This window comes from Sylvia atricapilla, chromosome 9, assembly GCF_009819655.1.
Source record: "Sylvia atricapilla isolate bSylAtr1 chromosome 9, bSylAtr1.pri, whole genome shotgun sequence".
Lineage (NCBI taxonomy): Eukaryota > Metazoa > Chordata > Aves > Passeriformes > Sylviidae > Sylvia > Sylvia atricapilla.
In genome coordinates this window covers 31182845-31199451 of record NC_089148.1, presented here as the reverse complement: position 1 = coordinate 31199451, position 16607 = coordinate 31182845, and the positions used below count along the sequence as shown (strand labels likewise).

The window sequence follows — 16607 nt, the reverse complement described above, 5'->3', positions numbered from 1 at the left end:
TTTAAAATGGCAACAGGCACGCATTTCCCACAGCTGCAATTCATCAGCACAAACCAGCTGTCATCTCATGCAAAGAAATCACAAGTCTCTAAGGTGAAACAGAAATGCAATTAGTTTGCATTAAGTCCAGCCTGCTAGAAGTGCAGTGTAACATAAATTACGTGTAATTTGAAACTCTAGGTTTAAGAGATCACTGCAACTGCAGATGAATTCAGGATGTAATTTATTTTCAGAACAATTTTCAGAGATTATTCACATACCCAAACATACCTCATTTATAACCAGGAAAAGTAAGGAAGACTAAAAAAGTCTTTACGTATCTATTCTTGATTAAAAGTAGTACTTTTTCATACTGTCATCAGACTTTCTAATTTAAAACATGCTGAAGATGTCTCCCTTGCTAATTATTCATAAGTTTTGTATTGATTTTTCTAGAACATGGTTGTTTCTCTGCTGTGCATGAGGCTACAAGGAAAAACAACAGAGTAAGCAACAGTTAATAAACTGACTCTTAGGAAATACAAACCCTGTGAAGGACAAAGCCAGCACGGCCAAATTCTACCTTTACCATCCAGTGTTCCTTACAAGGAATAATAACAAGGAATAATAACAAGGGATTTTTTTTGAAGTGTCATATAGCTGATATTTTTCCAAGTATGTGATTAAATTTCAAGAACTTGTCTTCAATGTAATTAGGATTTGTTTTCAGTTGTCAGATTGATACATACAATAAAAATGCATGCCCAATACTTAGAGAAATTCAGTATTTTTTTCCAGGATTTCTATTCACCTTTTTTTTTTTTTTCTTTTTACCTTTTTTTACCTAAGGTTTCTTTATTTGGCTGAAGCAAAAAAAATGCATCTTCTTTTTCTTAAAGTGAAAGAAAAGAGACAGAATTCAGTAGCTGTCTTCATTTCACTGCTGGTCTCCCCACTCCAACTGCTGTCAAGTCTACCAACTAAATTGGTACTTTACGCTGTTCAGCCCCATTGCCTACCAACATCTGGCTCGTGCTCCAGTCCCATAAATTCCAGCTAACTACTTGCAGATGAAGAAACATCTTTCCATCCAAGGAAAATTTTAGAAAGCTCAGTGGAATCTCCTGCCAACCGCATCGCGTTTCTCCGGCTGCAGCAACCTTGCCTATTTAGTTTTTATTTAGAAAGTTAACTAGAACGTTTATGATAAGTAAGGACATTTTAATTGTGCACAGTGTAACAGTGACGAGCATTCACAATCAGACCAGTCTGGGTGGTGGGACACTCCAAGAACCTGGCTCCAAGGGTGTGGGCACACCTGAACACATGCTACAGCACAGGCACATGCTCTCGGAGGCCCAGCTCTGTAGGTGGGGGTAACTCAGACCCACATGCAACTTGCATGCACTCGTTCCAGTCCAGGAGAAGAGCCAATATCCAACTGACATGCAAAAATTAAGTTTCCAGATACACAAAGGCAGACGTAAGAACGGCATGCTGAGTTTGGATGCATAGATTTCAACCAAGTTTCAGTCACCGAGCAAATCTTCAACACAGCAATACCACATTCCAATCACAAATAACTGTAATTAGTCAAATTTTTGAAGGTATTCCAAGGGTACCATCTTCAATGAAAATGATGAACTTTTTATTTTGTCTTTTTTTTTTCCCATTTATTCCAACATAATGCTTAAATAATTGTTATAAACCCAAACAAAGGTGCGATTGACCCAAGATATTTAAAACTGAAATCCAAATTACAAAAACCTGCATTTTGCAACAAGTGTTGATAAACGGGACACTAATATAAAGTTTTTAAAATTATGCTTTAACAATTCATTGTTTTTCAAGCAGCATGGCTGTTTAAAGCCTCTGCTAAAACTTCAGGAATATATCACATTCTAATAATCTGCTAATGGGAAGAGGGGTCAGAAAATGGAAGGTAACAGTCACATAACAATAAACAAAATCCCTAACTGCAAAGGATAAATTCGTTTTAGCCCAACTACTCATTCCAGCACATTTTCTTTTCTTCTTTTTTTTTTTTTTTTTTTTTTTTTTTTTTTTTTTTTTATTTTAACCTGGAACATATTGGTGTATTTTGCAGATGATGCTTTATTAACTTTTTCAGCATATATTGGAAGGTCAGAGACTCTTTATAATACAGCTGCTTCAAATGGAACTCTGATTCAGCCATACCAGCACAAAGACCTCTAGTTTTTAAAGAAAACCCCAGACGTACATAGCATACAAATTCAACACATATTGTACAGCCACAGCAGAAAAACCCTTTTAACATTCAATGTCCAGTTTAACAACCACTGCTATTCTTCAAATACATTTCCATTACTATTGATCACACCTGCAAAATTCATTCAAACTAGTCCCACTTAAGTCCGGCACTTACCACTACCTAGTCTTAGGAGCAGTACATCCTGGAGCCTCCTGTTCAAGTCTCTGAGCTCTTTCATTTCTGACACGAGTGCCCCATACTCCTTTAGCTTCTTTGCCTGTTGCACAAGCTGCCTCCGCGTTCTCTCCAGCTCCTGTTGGATGTGTCTCATTTCTTCCTGCTGCTGCTGGTAACTCCTCAGCAACTCCTCATAGAGAATCCGAGGAACTACAGCATCGTCCATATTGTTCATGCCCTCTGTAGCCTCCATAAAAGCCTCCTCAGGGCTGGAAGTATTACTGAGACTCATCCCGTTCTGTTTCTCAAGGCGAGCAACAACTGCTTCAATGCTTTTGTGTGTACCTTCACTTTGTTTCCTCCCATCTTGTCTCTGCACGTTACAATAAAAAACAAATAAGTGAGGAAGGCACTAAGATGTAATAAAATCAAAGTTCTACGGTCTTGGGAGCTGTTAATATTCTTGTTTTTCAAAAAACTAAGTCAAAGCCAGTCTGCAAAAATATTATGCCTAAGAGGTTCTTATGGATATAATATACAGCATAACTAATATGCAACTGTAACTCAGCTAAATGTGTGTACAAAGTTCTGAGGCAGGTAAAGGCCTTCCTGCATTTGTGCAACACTTACAAAGGCAGCCTATATAGGTCACTTGATTCTGTATCATTAGTTTCTTTTTTAAAATGTGGATCTAGATCTCTTTTTCTTTAAAGTTTACCCTTTACATTCAGATTTCTGACAGCAATTGATTTTCTGATAAGCAAGAGAAAGAACCAACTGTGTGCTCCATTTGTCACCCGTGAAAAAGGTGAAAGCAGCATAGGCACAAAGCTGTTCTGTGAACCGAGGGCTTGGCCTTCCCACACTTTGGGAGACAAAACCTTCTCTGACTATCCCTGCAGCACGTTCACCCAACTGCCTGATGCAAGTGCCTGAGTTAACACTATCAGCAAACACTGAAAGGGATTTGAGAACACTGAAGCTGGAGACAGAATATATCATCCAGCCTCATCTTCCTTATCAAGTGATTCCTTCTATATTAGTGCTGCATTGCAGAGCCTTCAGGTCCTGGGAACTCTCAGTGGAATTTTACCTTCAGTCATCTGCACAAACCCTACAAATTAAATCCCACCACTTTCCTGGGGCCTGGATAGTGGGATTAATATGTGACAGTAAGAGGTAAAGTCACTAAGTTTTACTGGCCAAATATGAAAAGGCATTTGAACTTCCAAGCAACTGCAAGAAAAGCAAATACAGCTCATAGATTAGAGGTGAGAAGCTGACACTATCAAATGCCCCTACCACAATATCCATGAGTAATGTGGCAGAAAACAAAATTATCTGATGTTACACCTGCTGCATTCATGTTCTAAAAAATAATTTAACAATTAAAAAAAATCCTGGCCCACCACAAGGAAATGTACTAATATCACTCCTGCAGCTGCAAAAGCCATAGAGCAATATCTCATTCTGAAGATTTGCAGACTTTAAAAGAAATCATTTGATACATATTTATATAAAAATACATTTTCATATTGGGCTGCTGGCATTTGAACCTAAAAAGGCAACTGGGAGTTGCAAAGGAGTGATACAGTCTTGTCACCTCCTCCTCTCAGGTACTGCTGGAGCTGGGCAGCCTCAGAGGGCCCCTCCCAGCTCCAAACAGGCAGTGAGCACTATGTCACCAGTGCCACCAAGAACAGCTGCTGCAGTCAGGGACTGGTGACTTTTAAGGCCTTCTGGGCCAAAGTGGAAGAGCATTGCTGCACCAGTCTCAGACGGCAGTTACACTGTGCAGACACTATACATAGGAAAACGTTTATTGCACTTAAAGCAGGCTTTGAAAACCCATTCCCCACCCCCCCACACAATGTGACCCAATTTCACCAAACACACTGCTTTAAGGGCATCAAAAGCAAGCCTGGGATTCTTAAGCTAGGAAGTTTGTATATGCTCCAAATACTTGGAAAAAAGATATAAAAAGGAAAGGAGGGGAAAAAAAAAACAAAACCAGAAAGACTTCAGTACCTTACTGTGTCTAAGCTCCACATCTTCTTCCCCATAATCTGTAACCTCCCCAGCTTCTTCTATGTGATTGAGAGAGAGTTTGGGGATTTTAATTTTCTTCTGCATCACACTGTTCTCAAGGTCAGTTTTGTCCTCTAAAATGTATATTAAAAATAAGGTTTTGTTACATTAGTCAGTGTTGTTACTTCCAAACACCACACGACTTAGGCAAGACCAGTTACAAAAACCCAACCTCCCGTGCTCCAATCCCCTCATAATACCATGATCAAATTAGTCCATGGTGTAAATCCACTGATGCCTACTGGCAATTCTAGAGTTTCAACTGGGGATCAGTCTGGCCCAACACACAAATAAATACTGAAAAATGCCAACTAAGTTCAAGCCATCAAAAGTGTTGGTGAGTAGCTTGTACTGTCACCAAGGTAAGAGTTGAAGAGGCTGTAAATAAAACTCTTGAAAACCACCTGTATTGCTTTAAATTATGTTCACCAATGGAATTTTCATGTTCATAATCCATTGCTGCAGTTCAAAGTGTGCTTAGGGTTAAAGTGAAAATAAACTTGGTAATTCATCTCATACTCTAACCATCATCTGTCAGCAGCACAGATCTATTTGCACACATGGCAGATTCTGGTGTTCTGCAAAGTGCAGGGCTGGAAAAGGGAATGTTGCTGGAGTGCATTACACAAAAGTTGCATAAGAACCAAATCTGTAACAAAATTATTATACAACCCTATTTCATTAATTAACAGTATTCATCCTTTTCCTTTAGATACTATTTGCAAAGCAAATAAATATTTATATGAATCTCTGCATCTCATGAGAAAAATCCAGTTACATATTTTCAAGTCTAACATTTTGATAGACCTCAAAATCAGGAATTTAAAAAAATTAATCTGAAAACATATTCAAAATATTTTAATATTCCTGAAAAGGTAGAGAGGGAAAAGGGAACCAAGAGTACAGTCTCCCAAAATGTGCCTGTGGTAGGTAAAATTCTTGCAGAACAGACAAGGTCTGAAAAGATTCACCTGTTCCTGACAATGTCAAGGAGAAAAGCATTGAAACTGTTAATACACTGAGAGCTTATGAAGAGGAAAACATTGTGAGTCTTCTTGTCCACCTGCAAATTGTATTCTGCAAAGTGTCCCATGAATATTTTTGAAAGTGCCAAGGAGGATGGCCCCCGTGAGTGCTTAGTTACATTGACTTTTGCTTTCTCAAATTAGCATCTCTCCACAGGACCTCCAAATGGTTCGTGTTGACAGTGTAGGAAAGGGAAACAAAGGTAAATCACTGTTTAATGAGGAGCAAGGCATTCATTAGAAATGAATTACACAGATGAATGCAATTCATTTTGTTACAGATAGAAATGGATCTCTTGTAGGCAAATGGTGATATTACAGCCCTAGGCTATGTAAAAAGAATAGGCAAAGAACATGCAGAATGAGACATTAGACAACCTGAAATGAAACGCAGATGGTAGCAATAAATACTAAGACAGATGCAAAAAGAAACAGATAAACAACAAAAAACAGCTAGGCTTATTTTAGATCATTCTCCATTCCCCAGAGCATTGTGGATGCTTATCCCAGTAAAACAAAAAGGCAATCCAACTGTTTCAGTTTTGAAAAATAAACCTCTATGTTTTCATTTATCTGGAAAATGTAGGTTCATCAGAAAAGTGAGATAAGCCAATTCCAATGCCAGAGATGTGAAGAAAATAAGGGAGCCCTTCCCAAAAAAACAAATAATACAAACTTCCAGACTAAAGGATAGACTGATGGGTATCGGTATTTTCTTGGAATTTAAGAATAAATGAATCCATATGGAAAAGGGCACAAAAATAAAACCACCAACGTTTTCTGTGTTCATGTATTTTGGGGTATGGGATAAACTGAGGAATCCTTTGCTAAAATATGTTCTCTCTCAATTCCTTGGAGGAAGAGCAGCACATGGATACTGCAGAGCCAGCTTCTCCAAACTGCTTTACCAAACCATCTTCCATAGGACATGCAGATGACCTCCTTCTTCATTTAAAGAATTCAGAACAGTTTCTGTCCTCTGAAATAACCCCTGGCCTCACAACCAGATGGACACAATCCATTACTTGACACAGCTAACAAATTTGTCTGCTGACAACTCACTGAGGTCACCAGAAGCCAGAACCCCACACCAACTGGACAGGGCCAAGAGCCATCCTCCCCATGGCAGGGAAACGCCACCCTTGAAACAGTCAAGGACAGGAGCCACGGAAGAGTAAGTGCCTGTGAAGACTACAGAAGTCAGCAAATATTTTCCAGTGAATAAACCAACAATTAAAACAAAAACAATGTGGAAGAACAGTAATAATTATATTTGATTTTGGCTTTTTAAGTCAATTCATAAAGGTCAATAGCACATTCTATGCACTTAACAATGAAAAATGAAAGAAAATACTTGGTTTGGGATCAAAAAGAAACCAAATGGAAATTATCTGAATTCTTCATTCTCTTCACTCTCCACTCAATTTCAGTTTGCCTATGAAATTTATGTTTGCAAAACTTCACTGCTTTTGAAATTTGTTTATACATCTCCTTACAAATGCTTATTTTGTACATTGCTGACATGTAACTATCAGCACAGTTCTCTTTCTGTTCATCTGACTTTTTGGTTTTGCTGCTTATCTCTACATGAACCAGTAAGATGAAGAAAGGAACTGTTTTCCCCACACACAAAATTTCAAGGAACAATGAGTTTATGTAAGTTAAAGCTCAGGAACTTTCAATGTAGTTGGTAAGCAAATAAATGTTCCTCTGCCTTCCAACAACAATACATATAATATTTTTTTACATATGCTTTGCTCTTTGAAAGCTTATTTATACCTAATACAATCCATCCAGTGTGTTGAATATGAAAAGGCCTTTTGTTCTTTTCCTTTTTTTTTTTTTTTTAAGTGCATTTCTAACCTCTGTTGTCTTCTGCATTAGCTGCAGATAGAGCCAGAAAAATCTCATTCTGAATTTGAGATTAATGCTGGAGTTCTGGCTCTTGCTCTGTAAATATTAATGGAATTTGGGAAGGGGTGGGAGGGAAAGAATGGAGACTGGGGGAAGGGTAGGAGAAACATGAACATGCATTTACAGCACTTCTCCTTAGGATTCTCTGTCTCTTGTTGTAGCAGTAAACAAAAGACAGGTACAAAAGAAGACTCCAGCAAAAAACAACACACCTGTGATTTTGAGCCAGAAGAAAACCATAGGATAAGAAGCAAATATATGGACAAGCTGCAATTCAGTGCCTGAGGCTACAGAAGGGAAGGAAGGACAGCCTAAAAGCGTTGTAAGCTCAGAGCCTCATTTTGTAACGACCCAAATCATTTGCCTGGACTTTGTTCTCAGTGATTTAAACCTTGCTAAAGTTAAAAATTACACCTTCCCCGAGGTGGCTATGATCAACTTGTTATAAAGTTGTGTCTATTGTTTTCCCTAGATATGCAATGAGTGGTTCAGCGATATCAATTACTGAGAACTCGCACTTAACATACTTAATTAGGCACTTGGAACAGAATATGCAGGGTGGAATGAACGATACAAAAATGGATTCCCTCTGTTCCTTGAGAAGGGACATTCTGAAAGGCACATGTAAATTAGGAAAAATTGCTTTTGTTCACAGAGAACCTGGTATTCTGTGATGAAGATAAAGAGTGAAGCATGCTGGAACACCAGTACTCAAGAAAAGGTCAGACTTGGAGAGATCTTGGCAGCCAACTCCTGACTCCTGAGGCTCAGGAGCCAGGGCACATGACAGCATCTCTCCCCAGCCAGGCTTCTCCCCAGGCTGAAGGGGCACTCACAAAAGAGAGAGAACTGCTGAGGAATTTCAGAGTGCCTCGGAACACATCTGGCCTCAGCCGTGCTCGAAGAAAGAAAAGCCAAAAGAGCAACCCTGCATTAGAAAATCTCCATCAGCTAGCAAAGGATAAACTGTTCCTGGAATGCTTTCCTCGATGAGGCCCTCATCTCAGTGTCAGGATGGGTGGAGCCGGGCCAAAAGGTAACAGCTTCAAGCCTAGAGGGGAAGGGAACTGAGGCAGAGAAAGCAACTTTAACAGGGCAGGGAGTTGGTTAAATCCAAGGAGAAGTATGTTAGTGCTCTAAAACTGAAAACCCTATTGTGGGATGTAAAATAAGACTATGAAAATCTCAAAGTCTCCTTAAGCATTCCTTACTTTCTAGTTTAGAAATAAGGACTGAACAAACTAATCCCTTCAAGAAAGAGTTCAAATGCTTATTTTTTTTTCCCATCTTTGGAATAAAAGCTGGAAAAATAAAGGAAGAGAGCTCTGCACTCCAAATAGATGAGGGATGGCAGGTCTGGTATCAGTCCAAAGAAGGGGCTTGGCAATGCTATAAATCTTACAGTAATAAAACGAAAGAACCTTGAACAGAATTTGTCCTTCCCCTAAGCCTTCAAAAAAATTCCACTCCTTGTGAAAAATGATATGCTGACAGATGAAAAAACTTACCCTCAGCCTTCCCATTTGCAGGCATGTACCCAGCACATATGGACAGCACCTGCACGAGATTCCCCACACACTGCTGCACTGAACTGGTGTGCTGCTGATTCAGCCAGGTTGTTTCTACAGAGAAGGTAAGCTCACCTGCCTGGGCTGGCCGTGCACTGCCTACAGACCAGCAAAAACCAAACTCCAAGAACAACCAAAGCAAAGATCCCATAACAAAAGGTTGTGTGGTGCTTTAAAGCAAACACACCAAGCACAACAGGGCATGGATTCCTAAGTACCACTTACACACAAATAAACAATATTCAGTACTGCTGTGACTGAGAAGGAAAACAGCATGATAATAATTTTTAAAAAAGCCACCTATCTTATTTGAAGCTGGGAAAAAAAATAAAAAAAAAAAAAAAGAAGAAGAAGTATAAATTACTTTCTTAGCTAATTTAATGCAAATATTAAAGGAGAGCTTGACCAGGAAGAAGAGATTAGATTTCAGAATATGTAATGATCCTGCAGGCTCAGAATATATTCAGGATACAAAGCAAAAAGAAATGCGCCTCATATACAACATGTCTGAGCTAGGAGTGCACTGAGATTATGACCACTACCAAAGAAGAAACTGAGAACGACAGTAACAACCAGGGGCCAACAGACAGCAGCAGAAATGCAGAAGTTATTTGAAGAGGACAGGTGTCACTAAAATCAATGCACCTAAAAAAGGGAGCAATGTGCAAAAGAGGGGCCAACGAGGTGCTGGCACAGCCAATTCAGGATTCGGGTAGTAAAATTTACTATATTGTTTTGTGCCTTTTTTTTTTTTTCAGACTAGAGGAAAACTTTATTGAAAAGACAGAGAAAAAAATTCTAGGAATAAACACTGTGCACAGTGAAAACACTTCAGAAGTATGTTTAGTTGGACAGAAAGGTAGAGCTGAGTGTAAGCAACAAAGTGGATGAGGAGTATGTATAAGAAAGCAAGATTTTGAGTTGGAAATGACAAATGAGATTGTTCCTCCTCTTGACTCTAGATTCAAGGCAAATGGACAAAAACCGTAGGAAAATATGTTGGGACATCCTAAGCATAAGCTGAAAAAGATTTCTGCTAAGGGCGTCAGAAAGGGAAGCTGACAAAAAAATCTGAGTGGGAAAAGTTAGCAATAAAAAGGCAGAGCTGAGAGATGCCATCATCTGGGCTTGTATCATTCCCCAAATGTGAAGAACTAAGTAGTTCTGCAGCACTTCATGAGAAAGAGAAAATGACAGCAACACACAAATGAGTGACTGGAAGGTTGTCTGCAGAGCACAAAGAAAAGTGAGCAAAGAAGTCAGCGAAGAACAACACATCAAGCAGCACCGTGACAGGCAGGGCTGATAAGCACAGGAAGGTGAAGACACGCACTTGAGGAACTGGCCCAAAAGGCTGCTAAATCTTGTGAACTGAATTTCAATAAAGTCTAAAGAATAGGAAACAGAGTGAAAATAATTCTTAATCAAAATGGGGGAAGGCAAGATAGAAAGGTCTTAAACCACTGCTCGACAGGTTTAGAGATGATGGGTAAGAAGGATGATGTGCCAGAAGCCTGAACCAAGACTGCTCACTGATGATGGAGAGAAAGCCACACCTGCTTCATACAAAGGCACTAAAGAAGGAGAGAAAGATAAAGGAGCCAAAATCCTACAGAAGCAGAGCACAGATTATATAAACCTCTTAAGTCCTCTCTGAAGTCCTAGACCAAGACTGCCTCTTGCTCATTAATATGTAATGCAGCAACACAAGTAAACGCACAGAGCATGGTTCCGGCTGCTGCTCTCGCAAAACCCAAAATAAACTAAAACTAAAAAAAAACCTGCCATACCAGCTCCTGAAGCAAATAATGCTGAGGTCTCAATGAGGTTTTTCTTCTGGTGGAACAACAGAGACACCCAGTCTAATTCTGGCAGGAGTGAGAGCTTTTGATATGGCCACCTATTCGTAGTCAAATTCCCAATGCACATGAAGACACTCAAGTATTTTTTAACATTCTCCTTTTGCATGTGCTCACTTATCAGCAAACTGCTCAGTTCTACAGTCTTGAGTATCAGCCCAGATATATCACACCTCTGCTGCAAGAAAAACTCACATGGATTGTCTTCATTAATTTCTATTATTAATATGAAATCTATTTTTCAGTTCAGAAGTGAATACAAAATCTCATCAAAAATAATCAACCAAAGGCAACATGGCTCAAATTAAAACCAGCCATTATTCTTTGTCAGCAAAACTTTCCCTCTCATTTAACTTTCTGGGGTACTAGAACTTGGCTGCAGCACAAACACATGGAGCTGGACAATCAAGTTAAGAAAAGACTATGCTGAGGAACAGGAAATCATGCTCTCTGCAACACTGAGGACGGTTTTAATCCTGGATCCAATATTTATTTAAATACTGACCTTGAATAACTCAAACTTTTCATCTTACTGTCCCCATCTAGCCCACTGAAGTGTTGTACAGATTTGTTAATATTTGTACAATACTCTGCACATGTCAAACACAAAGGATTACAGCTATTATGGAACAACTCTCTTAATCCTTTTTGAAACAAGTACACTAATACAGCATTACCATTAAATTAAAAAGAAACCCTGAAAACAAGCAGGATGTGAAAATGCCATCCTTTAAATCTTTCTTCTTTGTGCTCTTCCTCATACACGAAACTCAGCTATGGGCATTACTTTTCAAAAACTGGAACGTGATAAATATTTTACAAAAAATATTTACAACAAAAGCTATGTATTTCTTTGGAAGTTCAAAAGTTCATTTAAAGGGATCATCAATCTCAATGGGAGCTATAATTTGTCAGCCTGGCAGCCCTCACCAGTCCACGTGTGTTAGACTGTACAGTTATGTCAGGACCAAACCCTGTGATGATCACAGGGCCACGGTGGGGACGCTGCCCACGAGCTGCCCAGCAGGTAAAGCAGGAGCCTCCCCACAGCACTCCAGGAAGCCTCCACAGCATCTCTGCCCAGGGAATAAGCTCACTGTGGAAACAGTGGGTGGATTTAGGCATTTTATCAGTTTCCGTACAAAAATCACAATGTGGTTCAGCCTCTACTATTTTTAATGGAATTCTTTAAAAAACGCAAATAATTCACTGACTGGCACTTAGGCAATACACTGGAAAAAATGTTTTACTGTTTAATTATGAAAACAAAACCTTAACTTACTTTTTCTCCCTGTTCACTCCCCTGCAAATTTTAGCATATTTTAATTAGTTTTAGTTACCATAGCTACCATAACCATACTATCTTTGAAGTCAATTTTATTAAAATCCTGAATTTCATGTTTTTACTGTATGCTAGCTGAGCTTATACAACATTTACAAGCATAACTGGTGTTAAGTGGTGCAACATAGGTACTAACACCACAAAAAAACAACAATAGTGTAGGTCACCCATATGTCTTTATGTTACAAAAATAAATGAGATGGTTTCTGACTATTATGGAAGCAAAAAGCCAATGTGACTGAGGAGCAAGCAGATCAGTTGAGAAGGGTTAAAGACAGAAAAAAAAATTGTATATTCAGAATAAGCAGGGTAATACAGGAAAGGAGGAAATTTAATATAACTGCAAAATCTTCTTGCACAGATAAATCCCAGCTTTTTAATTAATTTTTACTGGCATTTTAGCCTGATGATGACATCACCACTCTCATAAGGGTGACTCCAAACCGCTACTTAGCAGTCACAGTTTTAAAAGTTCCAAATTTTCTTTTGCTGCTGCCATTTAGCTTTGTGTCAATATGCCATAATAAGGCTTCAACACTGAACAAACAGAAATGACACCAAAAAGACCCCACAAAATTGTGCCTTTGTACAAGTCCTTCATACCTCCGATGCAATCCTACACTAGAATTTAGAAGAAGGGAAGAAAAATCCTCCACCCTTCATCTTTCATGAGTTAAAAATAAACCAGAAATGGATCAAATACAAAATGAGTGTGAAATTTAGCTTTAAATATTTTTCATGAATACTGCCACACTTGTGTTCAGGACTATATTTAGGAGTGTGAAGTAGTTAGTTACTCTGCTATACAGAACGATTTGCTGAACCTCTGTGTACAGCCAGCTCTTTTACCTGCTGGAAAGGTAAAAACACAGCAGCAGCATGTTGGCTAAGGGTGACAAAGTAGGCCATGCATGTCAAATATCACAGCAAAAATTAAAACTAAAAAAAAAAAACAAATTGAAAAATAAAAATGCTATTCTGAACAAGGTTACTTCAGCACTGCCTAAATTGCTGGGTTTAGTCCCTCTCAATGACTGGAGGGGGCCCTTGCCGTGGCAAGAGAAGGTGTCACCTCGTGTGACACCACCCTTAGGGACAGCTGGACATGCTGCTCAAGGACAGGGACACAAAAGCCCGTCCCAAATACTCCCAAACGAGCCCAGGAAAAATCAAACAAATTAAAAAGAGCCAGTGAGGAACCACTACCAGTACTGCGAGGTTTCCTAGAACCTCTCTTGGCACTTCTTTACTCAGGACAACCCTTGGGATCACCTGAGAAGCATCTGCAGGTGGTTTGACATTTCTCCTGGTGCCATTTCTCCCCAGGTCTGTCACACACCATCCAAGCAATGTATGCCAGCAGGGGACAGGTCTGGAGACTCCTGGGAACAAAGAGCCAGCTGTCCCTACCACAACGGTTCATTCCCCCTGTAGAAAGGAAAATGGGACACGTGGAGCATGCAGGAACATGGGATGGAGCACAGGGACAAAGGCCACAGCCAGGACCTGCTTTATGTACTCCAACTCCCCAGGCTGTTGGCACGATGCAAGGAGGAGAAGCCCAACACTACAGAAATACCAGTAAAAGTTTGGACTTTAATATTATACATCGAGATGACTTCATGACCTAAATTTTGTATATTCTTAATATAATCTAAAATCTCATATTGCAAATTTTTCACATATTCCAGAATTTGACAAAGGGTCTTCTCATAGCAAAGAAGCTTGGATGCACACTAAGAAGTTGAAACACTATCAACTTCACTCAAAATTCAGTCCTAGAACCATTTAATTTAAAACTTCTCTATGAACTGAGATTTTACATCCTTCTGAAATACACAGTAACATCTAACCATGAGCTGCAGAGGCTCTTAAAACCAAAAATCACATAACCTACTCCAATAAAAAGTGGAGTATGACATTTTATAAAGGGGCAAGAAAAGACAGGGATGCACCAGGCATTAACACATTTGCTGTGGCAGCTAAGGACTTGCTGTGAGAATCTGATGGAGATATGTTTGCTATGAAAGTGTGGGTGGGAAATGTAGAGGGCAGCAGTTAGAGAGCACAACTATTTACTGGAGTCAGGAAAGAACATCTCCTAGTAGAAGACAGTCATTATTAACTTGTTAACAAACATAGCCTGAAGTAGGGAACTTTTAGAAGTCCCTGAAATGCAATTCATTCCACCTAACATTCATCACTTAGAAAAGAGAGGAAAAGCTCCTATGGAGTCATCTAAAGATCATGCTGCTATAAGGTGCCCATGCTCAGAGAGAACATTGTGCTAGTGACTATCAGACAAGTGTGGGAAAGTTGCAACTGGCACATGTATGTCAAGGAAAGGGACTAGAAAAAACAGCTTTGGAGCTGGGTTTTTTTTTTTTTTTGAGGAGAGGACAGAAAAGAAGAAAAAGAAAGGATGTGGATGATCAGGAAAATAGACTCAAACTCTTCCTGCAAAGCCGTCTGCTATTTTTGTATTCTCAACAAGACAGACCAACTAATGTCACCTCAAGAAACTGCTCTGTAGTCAAACTCCAGTCTGCTGAGTTTTATTTTCCATTCAAGAGGCAAGTAAAATTATTCCTTTATTAGTACATAGCATCAGCTGCTGGTAGCCAAATGCTGAACTTGTTAAGGCAAGGGACATTCACTTGTATGTGCCTTCTGTGGTGGGAAGGTCTAGAACTGAGTCAGGTCAACAACCTTTGTGGCCTGAGCCCTAGTCTTTGGTTAAGTTTTGAAAAAGCGGCAAGTTCCCAGGCCAGCACATCCCAGCAGTTCCCAGTAATGCACACAGGGACACAAGGGAAGGCACAGCTGCTCAGAGCTCATCCACAACTCTTCTCTGACACTGTCACAAACTACTCACCACAGAATAAAAGACAAAGCATTTATCTGCACAACATACTAAGTCTCTCACAATTACCCGATGCTCTGAGCATGTCCTAACACACTTTCCTCTTTCATTTTCCCTTTTTAAACTCATGATGCCTTTACAGCAATGCTCTCTGCTCTACAGCAGCAACATCCCTCACAATTGCTCTGGCTTCCACTCATCCAACCTCAGCACAAAGGATCAAAGAATTGCTTCCACTCTCTCAAAAGAGGACAATTGTTTTATCAACTCTTTACACAACCAGTGCTCCAATACAGCTTTGCATTTTGAGCACAAACCTGTACTTAGGCCTGTGTGAATTCCTACATTACAAGGGCAGAAGTTTGACAGGTAGCTAAATTTCTTTAGACATAATAGGAAAGGGAAACTCTTCTCAAAAGAAAAGAACCCCATTAATATGTGTCTTGTATCTGTGTTCTTTCTCTCCTTTTTTCATATTGCGAGAAAGGAAAAACAAATGGATCTGTTTTTCAAACTATGATTAATTTCCACTGCATGGACAGCATTTGATCATGAAAATATATATCAAAAGCTAAAGCTTTGCTTACTTGAGCAGCTTTACGTGCAAGAAAATTGGTCACCACTCAAACAGTAAAAGAACACTCTGCAGGCTCAAAAACTCCCATTTTCCCCTCTTACTCTCTTTTGTTGTTTGTTTAATTTAATATCTGTAGCATAACTTTGATCCTGAAACCTCTTCCCAATAGGGAATTCTTGGACCAAAGCAGTAGACCCTTAAAGCCATTGATGTATGGTTTATTCAGTTAAGGGTTCCTTCCAAAAAAGTCAAAATCAACTATGTACATTTCAAATATAAAAGCAACTTTATACACATTATTTACCTTATTACTAAGCTAGGCCAGAAACGTTTGGAATTAAAAGTTCTATACTGGTATGAAAAACATTATTGCAGACTTGCAAAATTATTTATAACGAAATAAGCTTGTATAACATTACACTTGCAATATTTTCCATAAAAACTTGTCATAATCTGAGCTGGTCACTATAAAGCAAGAATGTGCTATGATGTCTTCATAGAAGACCAAGTTTTCTCTCCAAGGTTTTAACCACAATAAAAACAAACACCAATATTAACATTTTGGGAGGAAATAACAACTTTAGAAATAAGTGACCCTTTGTACACAACTTCTGTTGAATTCACCTAAGGTATTTTTACATGAGTGGAAAGAAGTACAGAAGTAAAGACTCATTTGGTGTTCAGGTGAGAAGTTTTCCAAGAATGCAAAGCACAGATCTGGTTGGAATATACTGAGATGTGACAGCTGTAATAAAGATAGCTGTGTGTCTCCTTGTGTTCCTGGCTCAACAGGAGAATTTCCTGTAGAAATTAGAATCTCTGGAGAGCAATTAGTGCAAATCACTAATACAGGTAGCAAGTCCTGTTCTCTAGAGGAAACAGCGTATATTGGTTTGTTCTGGTTCAAGAGACACGAAACAAAGAGAAACCGTACAGAAATATCCAGGAGAGCACACCTTGGCTCTGCGTGGAACAAAGGAAC

The 16607-nt window shown here is 39.2% G+C and overlaps 1 protein-coding gene across 2 annotated transcripts in view; it reads right to left on the bottom strand.

The window, feature by feature from the left end:
* Positions 1–16607, bottom strand: part of LOC136365163 (BEN domain-containing protein 5-like) — a 564308-nt gene that overhangs the window by 12576 nt on the left and 535125 nt on the right. For both annotated transcript variants that reach the window (XM_066325516.1, XM_066325515.1), the window contains 2 exons: positions 4418–4551; positions 2387–2762 (listed from right to left, as the gene is read on the bottom strand). In XM_066325516.1, the coding sequence (XP_066181613.1) occupies positions 2387–2762; positions 4418–4551 (510 nt within the window). The remainder of the gene's footprint in view (positions 1–2386; positions 2763–4417; positions 4552–16607) is intronic.